This window comes from Crocuta crocuta, unplaced genomic scaffold, assembly GCF_008692635.1.
Source record: "Crocuta crocuta isolate KB4526 unplaced genomic scaffold, BGI_CrCroc_1.0 scaffold96, whole genome shotgun sequence".
Lineage (NCBI taxonomy): Eukaryota > Metazoa > Chordata > Mammalia > Carnivora > Hyaenidae > Crocuta > Crocuta crocuta.
In genome coordinates this window covers 5,961,234-5,984,166 of record NW_027531522.1, presented here as the reverse complement: position 1 = coordinate 5,984,166, position 22,933 = coordinate 5,961,234, and the positions used below count along the sequence as shown (strand labels likewise).

The 22,933-nt window shown below is 35.6% G+C and overlaps 1 protein-coding gene across 1 annotated transcript in view; it reads left to right on the top strand.

Annotated features, from left to right (window-relative positions):
* Positions 1–22,933, top strand: part of PLXDC2 (plexin domain containing 2) — a 447,796-nt gene that overhangs the window by 363,925 nt on the left and 60,938 nt on the right. The window contains exons 10-12 of the mRNA XM_077772453.1: positions 12,579–12,639; positions 21,558–21,708; positions 22,628–22,666. Coding sequence (XP_077628579.1) covers positions 12,579–12,639; positions 21,558–21,708; positions 22,628–22,666 — 251 coding nt within the window. The remainder of the gene's footprint in view (positions 1–12,578; positions 12,640–21,557; positions 21,709–22,627; positions 22,667–22,933) is intronic.

Below are 22,933 nucleotides of genomic sequence, written 5' to 3'. Positions count from 1 at the left end.
GCTCCATTTCTTTCTCTCTCCCTCTCTCAAAAGCATTGCAGTTGTTCATAAGTTGTATGGCCACCCTCCCTGACACCAAACTCTAGGAATCCTTGTGGTTGCGTTTGTATATTCAGGGCCTGAGGCAGAGATGAAATTCCTACGTCAGTTCAGTTATTCTCCATAAAGGAATTCCGGTCACAGAGACCAAATGGCCCACAAGACAGAGGGATTTACTATCTGGCCTTTAACAGGAAAAGTTTACCAGATAAAGGGAGGACAATACTACAAATACGTTTAATGAAAACAAAAAAGTAAAGTATGTATTCTCAATACATTGCTTTGGAAGAAAATATTGACTCTCTGGTTATATAACTGAAGTAACAGAGACATTGAGATAAATGAGTTCATTCTAATGATTATCACCTAAGGAAACCGTGGGCAGGAAATGAAGGATCAGGTCAAAATAACATCCTAGTGTTTCAAAATGAATGCTAAAAAAGATTTTGACATTGAATTGATGGGTCTTGTGAGCTGGGAGAATAATATGAAGATTCAGGTCTAGATATCCATTCTGCTACACTTGTATTGCTTTTGCTTTAAATATATTTTTATCTGGCTTAAAGGGGTGTGCTCTGAAATACCAACTCAGTTTCATTAAAAGCAAATCTGAGGAAAAAAACTACGTATCCAAGAATATTTCTGTTAACATAAGGTGACACTAACTGTATTTTATGAAGCAGAAAATTGCTTCACACCCAAGTTCTTAAAATCCTTCTTTTTTTTGCTGCCTTTAATAAGACATAGAACATTTGTACACATGAGCTGCATAAAACTCTAATAGAATTAGCATTTAGTAATTTGATATTTTATATGCCTGGCAAATCTGATGTAGAATAAAGCAAAGAAATGAGGAAGCAGAACACTATTTTATGACCAGAATCATTCCCTAAAGTGGAATGAATTTACTAATACATTTTTGGTAATCTGCAGAAAGACCGAGTACAATCTTAGAAACAGACCCTTCCAGGTGAGCTCACAGATTTATAATGAGAGAATAACAAAAATTTTAAAGAGAAAACAAAGTTTTATATACTAAAAGCCGCTGCTTAAAATGCATAGCCTATTTTATATAGTATATATCTATATGTATATATCTTTCAAGATTCTCTCACATGTAATTTTAAAATAATAAGAAAACCCATCTTGTATAACATTGCAGCGAACTCTAGAAGTCTTAGAAATATTTCTACCAAAATCAATTTACTTTTAGTTGGAATAATCAAACTTAAGACTTTAGAGGATGACACTGAATTCACCATGAGCTGATATGACTGGAGAAATATAATGTTCTTTAATCAAAAATAAATTGATGAAATGGAACAATGACACTTTTCCAAGTTGAATGATGAATGTAAATTAATGAATTTGGACCACTACATGTCTAAAAAAGATATTCTAATTTAACTCAGATCCCAGAAAAGTTATCTCACAAATATAATATTTTTTGAAGAATAAAGTGCATTTTCAAAAAATCATTAAACAAATATCTTTTAAAAAAGAGTGTTCTGCTGGTCATTATAAGACTCACTCTGGCACTATCATCTGATATTATAATGCCTTAAATTACATCTTCTAGAGGCATACAGAGAAAACAAGGAAAAAAATGTTTGCTTCTCTTTTTGGAGTTCCTTTTGATGTTACGTTATCATATTTTAAATGAGCTCACAGTACTTGTCTGAAAGATTTAATTACATTGTAAAATATAGTGATAACAGGCCTAGATTAATGAATGGGGTGAGGTATACAAATGCTTAAATAAAATGATTTTCAACCTTTTTCTTCTCAAGCAGGAGAATCATTTTTGAAAAATTATCTTGAAATACAAAACAGATAAAATTATATCTGGTAGGGGCTTCACAGCCATGCCCTCCCAACTCCTTCTCGCCCATGACATCAGTCAGTGAAGCCCTCTACAACGTTGAACCCTGGACTCTGGGCAGAGCTTGAAAATCTGTGATTGCTGCAGGTTTTTCTACTTAGAAATCCTAACTTTCCTAATCCAACCATTCTCTCTTCAGATCATTTGCAAGGACCCAAATCCACTGTGACTAGAAACACTTTATCTCTTATGCAATGAAAGAGAGGGAGAGAGAGAACATGAGAGAGAAAAAGGCATTTATTTGTCTGGTTTAGTTTATTGGTTACACTTCCTGAAGAGATGGTGGCAAACAGAATGGTCTCCTGTGTCCTGTATAGTCCTTTCCTAAGTGTTTTTGGCTCAAAACGGGGGTAAAGGTCATGCTATGGTTCTGAGAAACTAGAAACACCATCTTTATCCACTTCTCTGCAAATTTCAGCATACTAAGTAAAATTCTGAAACTGTTTATATATCAAAAATTAAATTAGGATAAATACTCTTTTCTTTTTGAATGAGTCAATTGGCTCATCAATGGGATTTCTAGTTCCTTGCCAGAGTCTAACTTTATTATCTTGGCAGAACAGAGGTGACTTGATTCATGTGTCGTTGATGTTCCTAAGGAAGATAGACAACTCTGAAAGACCAGGAGGCCATTTATCTGAGCACCATGGAATAAAAATTTATTGACGGAAGGATAGCATTTTACGGAGGCACCGCACACCTAAACCCCCAAGACTTTATGGTCCTTTCTCTGAACCAACAACAAAGTAAAAGTCACTGCCCTTTCTGTCTACTTTTATGCATCTGAAGGTGCCATTCAAGTATAACATTTGATATGAAGTCAAGAAATTTTTTAAAAGGGCGTCAAAAGTTGGAATCCTTAAAATATCCAGGAGTTTTATTTGTGACTATTAGCTTCAATGGCTCACAGCCAGGAGGAGCAATCTTTTTTTCTCCCCCCTCAAGATTCAACTCTCACTTCTGTTGTACCAAGATAGCAAAGTTGAATGCTTGGCAAAATCTTAAATTCTGAAAAAAATTCATTCATCTTCAAGGGATTTTTTTAAAGAACCTTTGCTTTTGTGACTAAAGAAGCTGAGCCAGGACTTACAGAATATCATATAGATTTTCAGTTATAGAGTTGATTACAGTGTCTTTTTTTTTTCTTTTTTTCCCCAGTAAACACTTTTGACCAGGGCTAGGTTCCATGGAAGGTTAAAAAAAAAGCATAAAATAGCATACATTTTTTAGGCACCTACTGGGTCAAACAACAGAAGAGTGCTTCCTCCATATTATCCCATTTAATTCTCACTAGAACACAGGGAAGTTTGACTCTCCAGAAACCAAATCTCAGGTAATTACTTGCCATGGCTCACAGTCAATGTCAGTCAAGACCTGAACCCAGTTTTATGTATGCAATTCTAAAACTCATGCTTTTTCCACTAAATAATATAGCCTTAACTTTTTGCAGTATTCAAGTGCAAGTAATTGTGAGGAATATTGCCAGGTTGGGGTGAGTACCTGACAGTCTGTGAAAACACATCAACTTTTAACTTGCTCTGACCCGCTGTCGGTAACCTCAACTTTCCTCCCCTACTTTTCCCCATTGTAACTATATTAAATGAGACACTGTTGTTGTTGTTGTTGTTGTTGTTTTCTGGCAGTGTCTCAGTAGCATGTTGAAAATGAGTAATCAAGTTATTAATTATTAATATTCAAGTCTAGAGACTCCATTGCTCTTACCGCCAGGATTCAGAAAGAGAGTCGAATATGGCAAAGGAAGTTCTCTTTTCTAATGTGATACAATGTACCATGCTCCCAATTTTTTCAGGATGTGCTGGTATGATGTCCAGATACAAGATGCCAAAGTTGCACATTTAGTTAAGTGGAAAATACTGTTGTTTTTTTTAACAGAATACGAACATTCTGAAAGTTGTAAGATTATTAATTTCACTGTTGGAAGTAATCACCAAGAAATACAATCTTTCTTTTTTAAAATAAAAACCACGTGACATCTTATTCATGCATATGTCATTTGAGGAAACAAATTGAAACTACTTAATTGTCTTGATAGTCTTCCTTCAATTACCATTCCTCAGCTTCAGATTGTCATTTATCTTCTTTAAAGAGTTATGGTATTTCCAAAGAAGTTGAAAATCTTTCACAAATAAGGAGCCAAACTGTTAAAACGTGTTTTTGGCCAGACTCAGATTAGTTGCCAAAGCCATATTTAAGATCAGTCAACAAAGAAATACTGTGTTCATGATGCTGAGATAGCAAGCTTGATCTTTTAGTATTTATTTATTTTTTGAGAGAGAGAGAGTGGAGTAGGGGCAGAGAGAGATATGCAAAAACAGAAGCAGGCTTCAGGCTCCTGCTGTGAATACAGAGCCCAACACAAGGCTCGAACACACCAACCATGAGACCACGACCTAAGCCAAAGTCGGATGCTTAACTGACTGAGCCACCCATGTGCCCCAGGAAGCTTAATCTTAAATGTTAAGAGCCCCCGGTAAACTGAAGACTTCATCCTTAACTGTGTAATCTTTACTGGATAACAAATGTGTCATCAGGCAAGGTGCTCTACCCTTGATTGGGGTTGCACTTGGGAGAAGGAATCAGGGCACTTCCCTCAGAAGGCAGCATGGGTTAGATCACCTAGAAGGGAAAGCACCAAGGAAACCATGCTGGCTACTGTCACGTCAAATGCTAGAGCCGACTTCTGAAACTGAGCATGTCGACAGACATTCTAGGACTACAGATGCCTGGTTTCATTTAGCAATATGCACTAACCCCAGGGTTGTAAAAAGAATACCTCCAGTAGCCTGTCATTTCCACCCTGCCCAAAACGTTGACCCGTTTAACTCTACACATTTAACCCTACGATACCCTTTGGGAATTAGCGGATTTTGTCATTCTACTAAGTAAAAGCATTACTTTTAAACTTTCCAAAATTATAATGACTATTACTTTGTATATCTAATGAGGGTTGTTGTGAGTCTTGGCTGTTTACTAATTCTTCTGTAATCTGGTGGCTGCCTGTTTTTTGGCTCTTCATCAAGCTATGAGTTGACTTCTCATTTTACTTTGCATTTATAGGAAAGAAAGCAGGAAGCAATTCATGATTTGATAGGGTCCCAAAGCTTCACTTTCTAGGGTTCTAACTTCTTCTTGACTCTTCAGCTGCACAGTGCATTGTTGATTAGAAGTGGTGAGAGTAGCCATTTTGTCTTGTTTCTGATCTTGAGAAGAAAGCATTAAGTCTTTTATCATTACATGTGATAATAGCTGTAGGTTATTCATAGATATCCTGTATTATTTAGGAGTACAGAATTTTAGAACCCAAGAATCAAAACCCACAGAATTAAAATAATGAAAACATGACCAAATAATAAATTTATTCTATAGTTCAAAGAAATATATTAATGTAATTAATAGCACTAGTAGCAAAAATCATTTGCTCATCTTGGAAAATGATGGAAAAAATATTTTATAAAATCCAACATTTGTTTCCTAAGTAAAAAAGCAGACTGACATAGAACGATGTGCTTTAACACAATAATAAATATTATTTCACACCCATGAAAAAAATATATTGAACCCTGAAGCCCAGAGACATTCCAGCTCAAATAAAGAAGAAAGTAAAGATGTGACTGTTGCTATTTTGTAATAGAACTCTATATTTCTGGTTAATGCACAGAGAAAAGAAATGTAAATATAAGATGTGACTATTGAAAAGGAGAAGCAACATTATTTGTAAATAAAGGTACAAGTTACAAAACAAGTACACAGAAATCAATAGCTTTCCATGTCAGAAATAACCATTTAGAAAATGCAATGATTAAAGCTCTTTAATAGTAGCAAACAGATAAAATAATTACTAACAAACTTAATGTGTAGTCCCTATATAAGGAAAAAAATTAAAGTTTGATGAGGCACTTAAAAGAAGATCTGAAAGAAACATTTTATTGGATGAAAACCTAGAATCTAGTTAAGATGTCAATTATTTCCACATTAATTTTTCCAAATTCACAATAGGACTCCTATTTGGAATGTGAGAATGTGATTGTAAAAGTCACAGAGAAGAATAAATGAGTGAAACTACTCAAGAAAATAATTATAAATACGATCAATCATGGAAGAGTTAAACTATTAGGTGTTAATCATGATATAAAACCATAATGATTAGATAATTATAGGAATTGTACAAGAAAGAACAAAGCAATCAATGGAAGGTTATACAATTTCAGAAGTAGACCTTAGCATATGAGTTTATTACATAAGAAAATGTGCAGTTCAAACAATGGATAAAGATCTAATCAGCAAATGATCCTGGGACTCTCAGCCATCTATATTAATAAAATTTGTATATTTAGATGTGGTTCTTTATACCATGTACCAAAATAAATTTAAAATAGATTAAAGAATTAAAAGTAAAAAGGGAAATAATGGACTAACCAGAGAGTATGACAAACTTTACTTAATGCCGAAGTAGTTAAGGCCTTGATGAGCACAAAAGCAAAGAAATAAATCTTGCAAGGAAAGGTTGAAAAGCAAACATTGCAATATAAAAATATAAATTGTTTAATGACAAAAAATCATATTTAGAATTGAATAGCAAATTACAGACAAGCAATATATTTAACAGAATTTACTGATCTTAGTTTATAGAAATCCTGTAACAATTACAAAAACAAATAACCTAATCATATAAAATAGGGGAAATAAATGAATATACTATTCAAAAATTTAGAATACAGATAGCCAATAAACATTTTTTTAAAATTTTTTAATGTTTTATTTATTTCTGAGAGAGAGAGAGCCAGCATGAGCAGGGGAGGGTCAGAGAGAGAGAGGGAGACACAGAATCTGAAACAGGTTCCAGGCTCTGAGCTGGCTGTCAGCACAGAGCCCGATGCGGGGCTCGAGCCCATGAACTGTGAGATCGTGACCTGAGCCGAAGTCAGATGCTTAACCAACTGAGCCACCCAGGCGCCCCGCCAATAAACATTTTTTAAAAGTTTATCGTCATCTATAATGGAAGAAATGCACACTACAGTAAGATATATCATTTTTCACTTGTCAAATTCCAGAAAGGATGATGATGAATATTTTTATAAGTTTTAAAATGACATAGGTATTCTTATATGTAGGTTAAATAAATTTTTTATAAAGCCATATGATGGAGTATATGCTGCCATTAAAAATTAACTCTCAAGGGATATTTACGGACATGGAAAAATGCCCAGACTCTATTATTACTGTGGAAAAGCATGCTATCCACGAGCTATGATTCCAATTTGATTAATACATAGGTGTAAGTTAATATACCTTCAATAAAGACTGGGCGGCAATAAAATTAATGATTTTTTAGCATTGGGATAACACCTACTCTGCCACATGTAAAAGACAACATTCTGGATGTTAAATATTAGACGACTTGAACCCAATTTTCCATCTGTAACTCCTCTACAAAACTTCTGCATTTTGCAGATCACTATTCTTATTGGCACTGGATTATGGTTCTGAGCTGCCACTAACATCAAGAGTTTTTATTAAAAGACAACAAACTCCACACTTGCATATTAGAATGATATAAAATTTCATAATTTGCCTTACAATACTGTCTCTGTAATAGATTACTGTGTAGTTAGATTTATCTATCATTCCGAGAACACTAGGTAATGAGTGGTTCAGGCATGGAAATTCTGGAAAATTTTAAGATCATGTTTCTCAATTCTAGGAGAAGTAGTTTTAGAAGTGAAATCATCCATCTCATGCCTGAGGCCAATTGGGAAAACAAGAATGCCCCATATGGGATACAAGGGGTGCCTTTTTACTAATTTTTTATATTGAGAATAATTATCATAATCAACATTTTCAATTTTATTACCTAGTTTTCCAGTTAAAGTTCTTAGTATTTCAAAATAAAATAATTTCCCCATTTCTTACAGCCCCATACTACCTATCACCTATTTTATCTAATGAGAAAATATCTTATTAGTTCTAATCATAAAATTTATCATTGGACTTGTTTCTCACCTATAGTGTTTTTGCTTCCTTGTTAAAGCATCTTTCCATTTTTTGATGCTGGAGGATCATTTTTCACACTTTTGAAGACTGTGGGGGAAAAATTTATTAAATGTACAATTGATTTTTCCATTAAGATAGCACACGCTGTTAAATACACATACAGCTGCAAGGACCATTTAAATCATGAGACACCTTGATGAAGTATTTGCTCTAGTTCTCAGAATTTTACAGATCTTTATTTTTATATAACAGTCTAGAACAGAGGCCAGCAAACAACGGAAAGTGGGCCAAATTTTATCCATTTCCTGTTTTTGTAAATAAAGTTTTATTGGAACACAGCCACACCCATTTCTTTACGAATTTGTGGCTGCGTTTGAGCTACAGTAGCAGAGGTAAGTTGGTAGAACAGAAACTGTATAGCCTGCAAAGCCTAAAATATTTACTCTCTGGTGCTTTTTCAGGAGAACATTTGCTGACCCCTGATCTAGAAACAATCTCCTAACCAAGTCTTCAGATCCTGCAAAGTTTCTTTCCTAACTTCTCTATTGCAGATGTTTCATCTCAATGGTGAAATGACATGTTTAATTGTGCAGTAAGAGATGCACTTTATTTTTAATCTTTATGTATATATTTTCACACTTACTCTATTTCCTTCACCTGAATGTATTACTCTTGCAAAATGAGTCATATTTGTGAAATCCTTTCTATAGAACTGAGATAAATTAAAGATGAAATTTACACTTTAATCTCTTGATTGGTTAACAAGCCAGGAGAGTATTCTGTTTTCTAGGCTGCCTTACTTAATGGGGTTCACTTAATGCAGTTCCTGGGGACTTTGAAACCAGCACCCCATTGAAATTAGGTGGAGAATAGTACAATTAATTTGAAGTACAGCTCTCTATCAATTTGTTTTAGAATTAGGTGATGCTGAGAAGAGAAGAATAACTTGAAAAGAAAAACATTGGAAACCTGTCATAGGAGCTCAGACTTTAATGAAATCAATCTTTGAGGAATATTTGCAAAACAACATAATCTCTATTTATAAATATTGGATAAAGATTTGACCCATGTTTGAGAGCAACTTAGATTTTCTCTCTTAAGATTCTATAATACTAAGTCCCAAAGGTGATGATGAAGAACTTTAAGTATAGCATCCATTTCACATTAATATGGGGCACAGAATTAATTCCTAAACATTTTCCAAAATGCTGACTCTAAAATGAAAATCTCGCTTACTCATTTTCAACAATTGCCGACCTTGCTACACGTTTACTTCAAAAGCATGGGGGGAGGGGGATTAAAAACAGCTGATGTTTGTTAAATGTTGACTATGTACCAAACACTACTTTTAGTCCATACATAACCTCCCTTACTTCATTTTACAGATGAGGAAACAAATGTAGATAGGAAAAATAACTTGCCTCAGATCTCATTCCCGTTTTGTGCCCAAACCAAAGTTCTAACTCAAGCAGTTTGACTCCAACCCCTCTTTGAACCATGTACTCCCAAAGTCTAAAATAAACTAAAAGCAGCACACTGGAGTATAATAGTAGACACTATCACTTGATTGGGGGCGGGGGGGGGTGCACTGAGAAAGGGTTGCTAACTCTTCTGAGTGGGAAAAAAAGGAGATGCTTCTTAGAAAAGATAGGTTTGAGTTGAATCGGATTTACTAATTAGAGACAAAGAAGATATTCCAGACATAAGTAAGAGCATGTTCAAAGGCAGAGAGATGAAAGAGCACAGCACATTCAGGCAGGGGCACCAAGGGGCATGAGAACAGGTTGTGGGGGATGGGCAGGAGGGGCTGCCATATAGGCATTTCATACAGGAAGTCCTGGGCTATGAAATTTCAGTTTAGTAAGAATCACCTGGCGTGCTCATTTACAGTGACAATTGCTGAACCCAAACTGCCAGAGAATCTTATTCTGCTACATTGAAGGATTTGCTCTCAACAGAAATACTAGGTGACTCCGGTGTAGGAGAGAGCCTGAACACTGTTTAAAATGTCAGGAAATCAATATGCTGGAGCATGATAGGGTTAATACCATTGGATTTTAGAAAAAACAACACAGTGGCTCAGCGGAGAAAGGAAAGTGTTCTTAAAAGGGATATTTGGGGTTTCTTTTTTAGAATTCAGAGATAATATAAAGGTTGTTTTTCTTAGTGATTTGTAACAAACACACATGTACAGACATGCATAGACATGTACATACACCCTTTTGTTTAGAATTGCTTGTGGATGCAATATAGATTATTAGGTTAGAAAAATACTAAAAAGTCAGTGTCCCTTTGTGTTCATTTTTAAGGTACTGTGAGTTACAAAAATGCATGAGTTTTTCAAGTCAAATGTTTTGTGTTTTGCCATTCTCAATCCTTCGTACCCTAGCAATTCGTAAACTGCAGGTCAGTTAGTAGGGAATCAATTGTGAATAAAAGAATGAATTTCTTAACTTAGTTCCCACTGGCTTTGAGAACATCTGGGGTAGGGTAAATGAATGTGTTTTAAAAATTCTCTGTTCCATTTATTTACTTGTAACTCTCAAAATGAGTTGTGATTAGGTGGCTCCCAAAATATGTTTTTTTTAGAAAATCGATATATCCCCATTGCAAAAGAGAATGTCAGTACATTTTTAAATATTTAAACAAACATGAAAGAGAAAAGGAGAAGAAGGAACAGCCATCTAATTCATCTGGAATTAAACAGACTCCAAATGTCAAATCTCTTTGGGTAACCGGAGATGCCCTTGACCCACAGGGGATTCTCAAACTTGGGATGGTAGATCGCACACTGACGTTTATTCTACACTTAAGCTTATTCAACACAGCTGGTAGGCATAAAATAGCTGAGCTCTAATGGATCATGTCTGGGCAAAATGATAGATTTGGTCTTCTTTGTTGACAGTAGAGATGTTTTCACATTCCACTCGAATTAAATTATGCTCATCCATGCCATGGTATATAATCTCTGGCAAGGATTCTTAGAAAAAGTCATCATGTGAACTCATTGCAAAGCAAGTGAAAAAAAAGTTGCAAAGTAGTACTATAAGAAAATATAAAACAAAATTTGCGTGACATCCATACACTTTGAAAAATATGTATTTATGTTAATATTTGTCAATGGGGATTCATATATTATATATAAATATACATAGGTATTAAAATTCAGGGGCAATGTAAATCCTTAATTTTAACAAACTAGCAAAAATATTTTCAATTTCTAATAGGAAAAGAAATTATGTGTTAGATATACTAGGTGTGATTTTATATGATACCAGTCCTAGCTTTCAAATGTTCACAGTCAAGCTTGGTAAATAAGATGTAAGCACATGAAATTGTATATAAAGGGAAAAAGTTAGATAATAAAAGTATGATGTGATCACAACAATTAGGAAGCTTTACCAGAATGGACACCAGATAGTAATTTCTGGGTGTTAAAAAACAAATGGACAAGGAGGGCAGAAAATTATTCCAGTGAAGGAAGACCGTAGGAATGAACAAAATCAATAGTGCTTGCTGAATTAGACCTTTTAGAGAAGTCCTAATCGTAGTGTTGTTAGGGGCTCCCAAGACCATATTCAGGTTCACTGATTCACTGGAAGGACTCACAGAACTCTGAAGAGCTGTTATATGCAAGTCTGCCATTTGTTATAGCAAAAGAATACAGATTAAAATCAACGCAGGGAAAGACACATAGGATAGAGTCCACAAGAGACCAGGAACAAGCTTTTGGTTGTCTTCTCCCAGTGGAGATGCACAGAGAGCACTTAATTCCCCCAGCACCAATTTGTGAAAACACACACCAAGGATTGCCAACCCAGAAAGCCTACCCATGCTTTGGTGTTGAGGGTTTTTACAGAGGTCAGTCACATAGGTATGAAAATCTCTGTGACTGTTCTCATCTCTAGTCTCTAGCCCCTCCAAGAAAGAGGTCAGATTGGTACAGCATGGCCCCCAGTCTCCAGGTGAATAAAAACAGACATTTACCACAAGTCATATTGTTAGCATAAACTATCTTGCATAACCCAAGATCCAAGATATATGAAGACACTCTTATCAGGTGAGATAGTCCAAGGGCTTAGAGGTTTTCTGCCAGGAGCCAAACAAAGGCCACTTCTTTTTTGGAGTGTGAGGTTCTCAGCATCCCACACCTGCTGAGTTAGTCCTTTACTGTACAATAGAGAGTTTGTGTGACTATGGGTCTTAAATTTAAAAAAAATAAGGAAAACCGATAAAAAGATCTGAAATCCTAAAAAAACGATACCTGCAAAAATATTTGTGTATAACCATTTGTTTTGATGATGAGAAAAAAAAGTATGAATGAAAAGGAAATCAGCTTCATAAAATAGCAATTGTTTTACCTTTGCCTGGGGACCCAGGTGTCCCGCACAGAGTAGTGGGTGTCACTGGAGTCATTTGCTGCCATGAGTGATCCTAATTGCATGACTACCTGAGGAGTGAGTCCTTACTCACCACACTGTAAATATCTCATTGCTACTCCAGTGAAAAGTTCTCTAGAAGAAAGCTTATGTTATGCTAAACTGAAAACTTGAGAACCAACTACTTACCGATCTTTTTCTTTTAATTTCTGCCCCGCACTCCGCACCCCATATTTTCTTTTCCGAACTCTGCATCCTCTCTGAAGATGTTCCAGTGGATTTGACCGTCATCGGCAGGACTGGGTGGACAGTGGATGCCCTGAAGAGGTACATGTGCTTTATAACCACAGGATTCCCAAGGCCAGGCTGTCCTATAGGCTTGCTGCATCTTAATGAAAATGGTATCTAATTTATCAAAAATATCCAGGGATTATTGGGCCCTTAATATATGCTACACACTGGGCTTCACTCTTTACATGTATTATATCGATTTATTCCCCTACCCTTCCTATGACATAGGAGCTGTTATTGCCCCCATATTACCAAGAGGAGAACAGGGAGGGGAGAGGGAAAGTGGGATGGGGAGGGAAGCTGTTAGGTGTGTGGCTAGGAAATAGGACCAGAATGTGAACCTCACAAGCAAAAGGCAGTTCTCCCAAACACATGTTGCTTTTCTAAGATTTTGGAAGCCATTGTTCATCTTTTTTGCTCGGATAACACAACCAATGGTATGGAGGAAAAGACTGATTGCAGCAAACTGATGTAATATATGTTGGAAAGGGTATAACAAGGAAACAGTAACTTGAGGCAAATGTGATAGAGACAATGATGCAATGAAATGATTCAAGCAAGTGTATGCAGTTGCAGAAACGATTTTATCTTGTTCAGAACTTTCTAGTGAATTGCATTTGCACTGTCATTTCAGGTCCTATAAAGATATCCTATCAGGGTCACCAAGAAAAGTTTTTGTTTTTCCTCCCTGTGTTAAGTGTTAGGGTACAAATTTTGAATGAAAATTCACAATTATACACGTTTTCTCATTCAGGAAAGCAAATCATGTCAAAGTGCTCTCTTTAAACTGTTAGGAGACCAATAGTTACTAAAGCTTTTTTTAAAAATTAAGGTTTTATAAGGATGTCTTATAAATACTTTGAAAAAATATGTTTGACAATATACTTGAATATTAAGTGCAGTATTGCCAATGCAGCTTTCATAAACTTTTTGACATTCATTTGGGAGATTATAGAGATACACTCTAATTTCTCTGTTTCACTTCACTTATGGAACAACATCATTCAAAAGGAAAATATATTGCTGGAGACATAATTGTGTTGTATTTTCAAAGTGATGTTTCTTTCATGTAATCACATTTGCCTCAATGAAAACATTGCAGTTGAATAGCTATAGTTGTGCAAAGATCAAAAGTGTAACTCAGACATCTAACTTTTCTTGCCTACCATGAACCAAGGAAATAGAGAGAATCCATCTTATTTTAAACACCCCTAAATATATCCTAAGTATGTTCTCTGGAATGTGCTGAGCACTGAAATAATAAAAATTTTAGAAATAACCTCCTATTCCCAAGGATCTTAGAGTCAAGTACATTTTTTAATATTCAATGTTTCCTTTTAATTATGTAATTAAATTGTCAATGCTAGTGGCTTTATGGTGAGCAATTCTGTCCTTCTTGTATAGGTAAGTAAACAAAGCCACCAACTCCAGTCCATCTTCTGTGCCTAAAACACTAGTTAAACCTTCTTTCTGATCCTGTGAAATGAATTGACTCCATAAGTTCAAATCCTTATATGAGCACTTACTATGTACTGCTCTAAGCACCAATAATGTAAAAATGGAAGAAGTGTATCCAACAGGTAGTTAGACTACTGAACAGTTAGTTAGACCATCTAACAGTAGTTAGACCATTTACAGAATGGCCTGTGTAGAGAGTAACCATAAGGACGTGATCTTGTTAAGTAACATAAGAGAAGGCTTGCTTCAGGAGGAGATATTAAATATGATGCCTGAAGGGTAACTAGAGGTAAGAAGAGAAGTGGTGAGAGATGAGATTGGTGAAGTCAACAGACCCCCAAGCATGACAAGCTGAAGGAGTTTAGGCTTTATGCTGAAGGCAAGGGAAGTATGGAGGGTCCTCAAAATATTAAGAATAGAACTACCATATGATCCAGCAATTCCACTTCTGGGTATTTATCCAAAGAAAATGGAAACTCTAACTCAAAAAGGTAATAGCACCCCATGCTCATTGCAGCATTATTTACAATAGCCAAGATATGGAAACAACCTAAGTGTCCATCAATGGATGAATAGATAAAGGAAATGTGGTGTGTGTGTGTATGTACACACACACACTGGAATCTGATTTAGCCATAAAAAAGAAAGAATCTTGCTATCTGTGACAATATGGATGGATCTTGAGGGCATTATGCTAAGTGAAATAAGTCAGAAATGGCAAATACTATATGATCACATTTATATGCAGAATTGAAAAAACCAAAGCCAAAAAGAATCGTGGATGGAGAACAGATTGGTGGTTGGGATGGATGAAATTGAAGAAGGGGCTCAAAAGGTACAAACTTCCAGTTCTAAAATAAATACATCCTGAGAATGTAATGTGCAGCACGGTGACTTCAGTTAATAATACTCTACTATGCATTTGAAAATGCCAAGAGAGTAAATCTCAAAAATTCTCATCACAACAGCAACAAAGTTTGTAATTATGTGTAGCAACAGGTATTAACTAGACTTATTGTGGTGATCATTTCACAAGGTCTAGAAATATCAAATCATTGTGCTGTACACCTGAAACTAATTTAATGCTGTCTGTATATATTATACCTCAATTAAAAAATAACAGCAAAGGAAAGGATTTTATTCGGGGCTTTTTGGAGGAATCACTCTGGCTATGGGGCAAATGACAAGAGATGAAAGGATGATAAATTGACTGTAGCCTTAACCCAGGCCAAGGATGCTGATCATCTGGCCTGAGTCAGTGGGAAGGGTCGTGGTGACCACCGAGGGGTTGTGGAAGGATCCATAGGTAGTTGGTGAATGGAATGAGGACTGCGAGTTGTTTTAAAATTCTCTTTATTCTTTTCTTTTACAATATGTTTTTAACATTTCATAACATTAAGGTACCTTTGAAACACCATAAGAAAATGAATACCCAGGACCATGCTACCCAATCTATGAACTAGATTATCAGTGACTAGGAAGCTGGCTGTTCATTCTGCTCGATTGCATTTCCGCCCTTCCCTATTGAAAACAAATAAAACTATTTGGAATCTTTAACTTATCACTCAGAATTTTGTTTTTTAACACTTATCCCTGTTGGTGCCCGTGATGGGGATCCACTCATTTTTATAGCTATATATTCCATGGTATTAATATCCCATTCATTCACTTACCAAATATTTATTGTGTGCCCATGATGTCACAGGCACTTTATAGGTACTGAAATGGAATAGCCAAAAAATAGTCTGACAAAACAACATACCAAATTCTCTGCCTTCCTGGAGCTTACATTCTCACAGTCATATTTTCGTCACTCAGTTTTATGGACATTTGTTTCAAGGTTTTGCCTCTGACAAAAGCATCTTATGCGTGTCTCCTAAACCAAAGGTTTCTCTAATTCTCCTAAAAGTGGAATTGCTGAATATGAGTCAGACAAATGTTCAAATTTGAAAGATAATGCCAGATATTTTTTTCCTGTGTATCCATGTGCACTACCAGCGCAGTGCTGGAAATCTTACAGGTTCCCATGATTTCATGGTCCCTACAATCCTGATTTTATCAGATTTCTTTGTTTCTGCAAATGTCCTGGATATCTAATTTGGTATCTCATTGGGAACTTCGTTTGTTTTTCACCAAGTATCCGTGACGTTGAATGTATTTTCATATTCATTTTGCCTTCTGTGTTTCTCCTTCTGTCTTTCCTTTTCTGTGAGACTCATGTTCATGTCTTTTTGTCATTTTTCTATTGAGTAACTATCTTGGTCTTTTTGTTCTAGACCATAGGTGTCCAGTGATTATATGTAGCAGACGTAATACATCTGATATATAACCCCCTTAGACAACTCTTACTAATTTATAAAATACATATCAAGTTACTCAGTGGCTCTCTACTTAATCTTACCACCTATAAATAATGAGAGTTTTACGTCTTATTTTCTATTCTTTACACCTTTTTATTTATTTCTGTTGTATTATTCCTCTAGCTAGTATCTCTAGTTATATATATCTTCCTCAGATTTTGTTTTCTCTTCATTTTCTCCATTATTTTATTTAGTTAACATCTATTCTCAATCTAAGGTGTCAAATTAATCAGGCTTTTATTTTATGGTTAGTTTCTGTGTATATGTATTCTGTTTAAAAAGTCCTTTTCTACCAAATTTTATAATTTGGTTATTATAAATTTATAATTTGGTTATTATATTTGGTTGCATGTTATTTTTCATGCATTTTTCTCTTAAATATTTTAAAACATTATCTTTTTTTTTACATCAAAGTCTATATTCTATTTGGAATTGGTATCTATATATGATATACAATAGGAATCCAGTTTTCTGGGGGGCTTTCCCCTTTATGGATAATTTCAAGCACTATGTGTTAAATAGTCCTTCATTTTGGTAATTTCTTGCAAAGCCACCTCTTTCTTCATTTCCATATAACCAGGGAACATAACCAGGGAGTTGGTTTCTGGGCTCTCCTCTTCTTTTTTTTATCTTTTTTTAAATGTTCATGTTTATTTATTTTTGAGAGAAAGAGAGACAGAACACAAGTGGGAAGGGGCAGAGAGAGAGGAAAACACAGAATCCGAAGCACTTTCCGGGCTCTGTGCTGACAGATGCGGGGCTCAAACTCATCATAATCTGAGCCGATATTGGCCCCTTAACCAACTGAGCTACCCAGGAGCCCCTGAGCTCTCCTCTTCTAATCCTTAATTTATCAGTACCCTAACCAATGCCACACAATCATCATCATCTTGTAGAAATCTTGCTATCTATATGATGTGTCTTACTTTTTCTGCCTCACAAGTATTTTGACTATTAGGGGACTTTTGTTCTTTAAATAAATTTAGACTCAATATGTCCATATCTGTAATCAATCAATCACATTAATATTTTTATTGAATTTACATTGAATTATGAATTAGAACACATTTCCACGTTGTGAAAAGTTTTAAAACTTATTTTAATATTGACCTCAAATTATTGATTGATTATCAGAAAACATATTCTGTTTGATACTGATTCTTTAAAATTGTTTGGAACTTGATCATGGAATAGTACACGGGGCAATTTGTACAAATTATCTACATGTTCTCTAGAAGAATGTGTGTTTTCTAATGATCAGGTATTAAGTTTACTAGTAGTACTGTTCAATCAGACTTTTCTCTGTCTTCTTTATTTTTACCTTCTGAACTCTTCGGAGATAGACTTGACCTTCTTATCCCTTCCTGTATTTTTTAACCTCTTCTTTCATATCATCTATCTTCTAATTTCTCTGTGTTGCATCCTGGGGAGTTTCTTGAGATCAATTTGCCAGTTTGTTAAATCCGTCTTCATCTTGTTCGATACACTATTTAAAATTTCCATTGAAGTAGTCATTTCAAAAAACTGTATTTTTCATTACTAAAATTTAAATTTTACATTTTATTAAATCTCCCAAGACATTTTTATCATCTATATTACTAGTTCACTTTTACACTTTACCTTTCATTTCTTTAAATATTTCATATATGATTTTTTGTCTGTCTTCTATTGGATGATCACAATATCTAAAGATTTTCGTAGTTTAAATATACAGTTCATTGTTTTTGCTAACTGTCAGAGTGTGCCTCTTCTTTAGTGTTTCTGTTTGTGTCCTTTAATTAAAATTGCATTTTTATTTGATCTTATTTCATGGGACTCCCTAGGACCTAAATAGATGGTACTTTCCACCAAAGAATGTTTGATGATGAGAACCTGAGAATTTAGGGGATACCATATGTCCCTATTTAACATGGAAGGAAAGGTTTGGGTTTATCTCCTCCATCTTCTGCTGGCACAAGACTTGATCTCCTTGGAGAAATACTGATTTTTACATGTTTTGCCCTATAGGCAAATCCTGCTCTTTTACTTTGTTTAATGTATATTATTCCTACTCCCTAGCACACAGCTCTTGCTTTATTTTGTTTTGGGGGAGAGACAATAGAAAGGTACTCTTGGAGATTTTCCTTGTTATCTGCAAATCCTAGTAATGCTTTAAAATTCATATTTTATCCAGAATCTCTTTGTTTTATAGAAGGAGGACCATTTAGAGTCTATAGTCTGCCTTTAGTTTGTATGAGCAAAATGATTCCAGGATGTTACTTTCAACATCAAGGTGTTTGCTAATAGTATTCTTTGACAATAGAAACACAAGAGGAGAATAATATGTGACAAGTTCCATTTCAGACTTATTGAGTTTGAGATGTCTATGATATCCACACACATCTGTTAAGTCAATAGATGAATATTTGGGTCAGAAATCCAAGGGAGAGAGATGTAATGTTGGTATGGATTTATGGAAATTAATATAAAGATGTGAATTGAAATCATGAGTGTGGTGAAAATTGCTAGTGAGAATGCATATAGCAAAAAAATTAGTCAAGAAAGATCCATAAGAACTACCAACACAGGGAGCCAGAAATAAAAGGAAATAAGGAGTTATTAGAAAGCACTCAGAAAACCGGTGAGGATGTATGTCACAGAACCCTGGGAAGTGGACAGCTGTGCCCCATGTTGTGGGATATCAAGAATATAGACAATTTTATGCATACGAAGATATTAGAACCATCCACATGAGAAATTTCAATTAAGTCGTATTGAGTAAAAACAAGATTTTTATATGTGAGGAAAGTGGGAGTCTAAGAAGACCAGGGCAGACCAATCTCTGGAAAAATGACTGAATGGAAGGAAAAGTAAGGAAATATCAGGGTACGTTGTGGAGAAGAGGGAGGACTGAGTTTCTTAAATAAGATTGAAAATGCTTGAGTGTGTTTTTAAGTGCTAATGGGAACAAGGCAGTGGAAAACTCAAGACTGAAAACACTGAAGAGAAAGGACTGTATTAAATAAGCAAGTTCACAATACCTGAGAAAAATGGGCTGGGTTGGATCAGAGTAGAGGTTGAGACAATAGCTATAAATACTGAGCCCCATCCATTACTCCAGAAAGGAAGAGGGATGGTTCAGTACAGATTTAAGCAAGAATGCTGATTTGTAAAGAGAATTCTGGCTTCTGATTCTTATCAAAGAAATAAAACATGAGCCCATGGGGTAGGATTGGAAGAGGCATTAGTATAGTTTTTGGTGGAGTGGAGAGGGCTTGAAATTGATACAGAGGACAATGGGAGAGGAGACCAGAAAAGCAGGGCAGTGTTTCCAAGCAGCAGGGAAGGCCTGCTGAGGCTGTGGGAGGTAAATTTATGGAGCTCCCAGTCAGAGGCTGTGAGATTCTTCTCCAGCTGCCCCTGGCTTTGTTGCAGGCTGGGAAAAGGCAGGTTGTTTATTCCACTTAGTATTGGGGTTTTCTAAAAAGGTGTTGTGGATGGCAGTGAGAAAGAATGAAATCTGGCCGTGTGTAGCAACATGGATGGAACTTGAGGGTGTTATGCTGAGCGAAATAAGTCAGGCAGAGAAGGATGGATACCATACGTTTGCACGTACAGAAGGATTAGGAGGAAATTAATGGAGGACCAGGGGGGAGAAGAAGGGGAAAATAGTTGGGGAGAGAGAGGGACGCAAACCATGAGAGACTCTTGAATGCTGAGAACAAACTGAGGGCTAATGGTGGGGGGGAGGGGGAAGGGGGGTGATGGACATGGACGAGGGCACTTGTAGGGATGAGCACTGGGTGTTATATGGAAACCAACTTGACAATAAACTATTAAAAAATAAATAAATAAAAAATAAAAAGGTGTTGTGAGAAAACAAACAAAACCCAGCAAGATATTTGAAGGAATTGAAAAGAGAGATTGAAGTGATGGAAAAATAGGAAACTGAAGGGAGAAAATCCTTGTACTTGACTTCGTGCATAGTCAGAGAAGCAGAACCTGAGTGCGTACATGGAGAATTGGAAAGAGGACAACCGGATCTATGATCTCAGAACACAAACATCTCCAACTGCAGATGAGGGCCAGACTGTGGGGGCGAGAACTGATGTGGAGTTCGCAAGGAGATCATGAGGTCACTGGGGCTGAGAAGACGTGGGAGCCTACGGTTGGGGATTGAAAGACCCGTAGGAAATTGGGAGTTGTAGTGGGGAAGAAACCTTTATCTCATCCCATTGCAAAAGAGCAAGCCATCTCTGGAACTCTTGCTGAGCTAGTAATAAGTGCCTTGTACTTCACTAATGACAAGGGAAGTTTAAGAAGGGAATTTATTTAATAATAATTTTCAAAAGTGGGATGCGTACCGCCCATGTGCAGACTGGTTACCTTCTTCTTAAGACCCTACCAGAGAGATGACATCTTTTGAAGAACAAAAAGGTCGGGAGAAACACCAGCTTCTAAATCAATAAAGTCTGAGTGGTGGAGATTGTTGCTGGTGAACGTCATAGGCTTTATTTTTGTGGGCTATAAATAAAAACTAAAATATGTATCTCTTCAGTCTAGCTCTGCTAGGGAGAAATAGGCTAAGTGATTACATGAGGACCATCCAATCTTTTGCTTGGGTGGTTTTGAATATTTTCTAAAAGAAAGCAAAAATTTTAAATACTCATTCAACATGTTTTGAGTTATTTTTCAAACAATAAGGGAGTATGGAGCACTTACCACATTTTTAGAATCTAGCATTACTGGTTTGAAATGCATTCTTTCTTCACACACCCAAGCATGTTTTAATTCTTATCTCTACGAACATGTTTTTCTTCTTGTATGAACTTTTCACCCTTGACATCATGTCTTTTATAAATAGATTGATATAAGATTTAGGGCAAGATAAATAGCAGTGTAAAAGATTAACTGCAGAAATGATGAAATCTAAATATCTAAAGATGGAAATGCTTTGTTACATCCAATTTTTTCCTCATCTTTTGTATACTTTGTAAATTATTAAAACCTATAAATATTGTTCTCTATAAAAATAACTTTTTTACTTGTCTTGATATGAAAGCCCTTTATGCTTCACAGCCCAACTTCCTTGATGTAATTTTTTAAATACCCGTGTGATCACTCTTGACTTGTTTCCCCATTTGTTTCTCTTATTAGTCAAAAGAGAAGATGTGTGAGAACACAGAGCCAATGGAAAGTTCTTCTCAAACCACCACAACTATACAAGCAACAACCACAAAATTCAGGGTCCTAACGACCACTAGAAGAGCAGTGACATCCCAGCTGCCTACCAGCCTGCCCACAGAAGGTGCTGTAGACATTTTTGCTTTTTTCTGAAGGAGGGGAAAGTCACTGTATTGGCATGCACTGGGGTAGCTCTCTCGAGGGAAAGTTACCTTTTGGCAAACTGGCTTTTCTAAAGGACTTCTGAAGGGGTAGAGACAAAATTATTAAGAATAAAAAATATGTGCTGGGATTCTTTTAAGGTATGCTGTCATTTATTAAGACTTAGCTTTTAACAGTGATCCTGGCTACTTGTCCTCCCTAGAAAAGATATACAGACTTCCTTTTATATCACTAAATTTTGTTGTAACTGAATTCAACTTGTCAGTCACAGGAGAGAAAGGCAAAATGCATATAAAATGTCCAGTGATTCCAGATTCTGAAAATACGTACTTGTATGTATATGCGATTCTAATATTTACCTGAATACAGTCAATAAAATATGTTGGCCTATAGTCTATAGAAGGGCACTGTGTATGTCACAGAAATTGTCTTTGACAACTCACTGGGGGAAGAAGGGATAGTGGCCAAAATATAACCATTTATTCTGAATGGTACCCCTAGAAAGAAATGTGAGACCAGTTGGCCAAGAGTAGGCTTTGAGGAGGAAAAATAGTCTTACTTACTTATGGTCATAAACCTGGCTTTCGTTTGAATAATAAATTAAACTTGAAACTTTTTCTTTTAATTGAAATTTAATTGGATATTAAAAGTTAACTAGAGTAAAGTTAGAGAACCAGATGAGGAAGCTGCTAAATTCTTTTATTGCTTTTAAAACCAATGCCCTAATTTAATGTGTAGTATTTTGGATTGTTACATAGCCCGTGAAATGTTTTTGTAGCGTGAATCCTACTCTATGAAAGCATTAGTACACAATTACTGGTCATCATATTCATGCCCCATTAAAATTTTTTCATTACAATAACTTTGAATTTCTCTTCCAGATGATACCAAGATAGCACTTCATCTAAAAGATAATGGAGGTAGGAATTGATACTTTTCTTTTATAAATATTTTCAGATACTAATTTATTTCATTCATTTATATATGAGAAAGGATGCTATGGGCTTCTAATATAGAGGGAGGTTATATTTCACTCCTTGTTGGTATTTAACATGGGAAGAATTCAGTGGTTGGCTTGAAAACTGAAATGATTTCAATGAAGGAATGAAACTCTAATCCTCATATTTGCCTATAAAACTACAGGACACAAATGACCAATTATAATGTGAAAATTTATCCACACATCT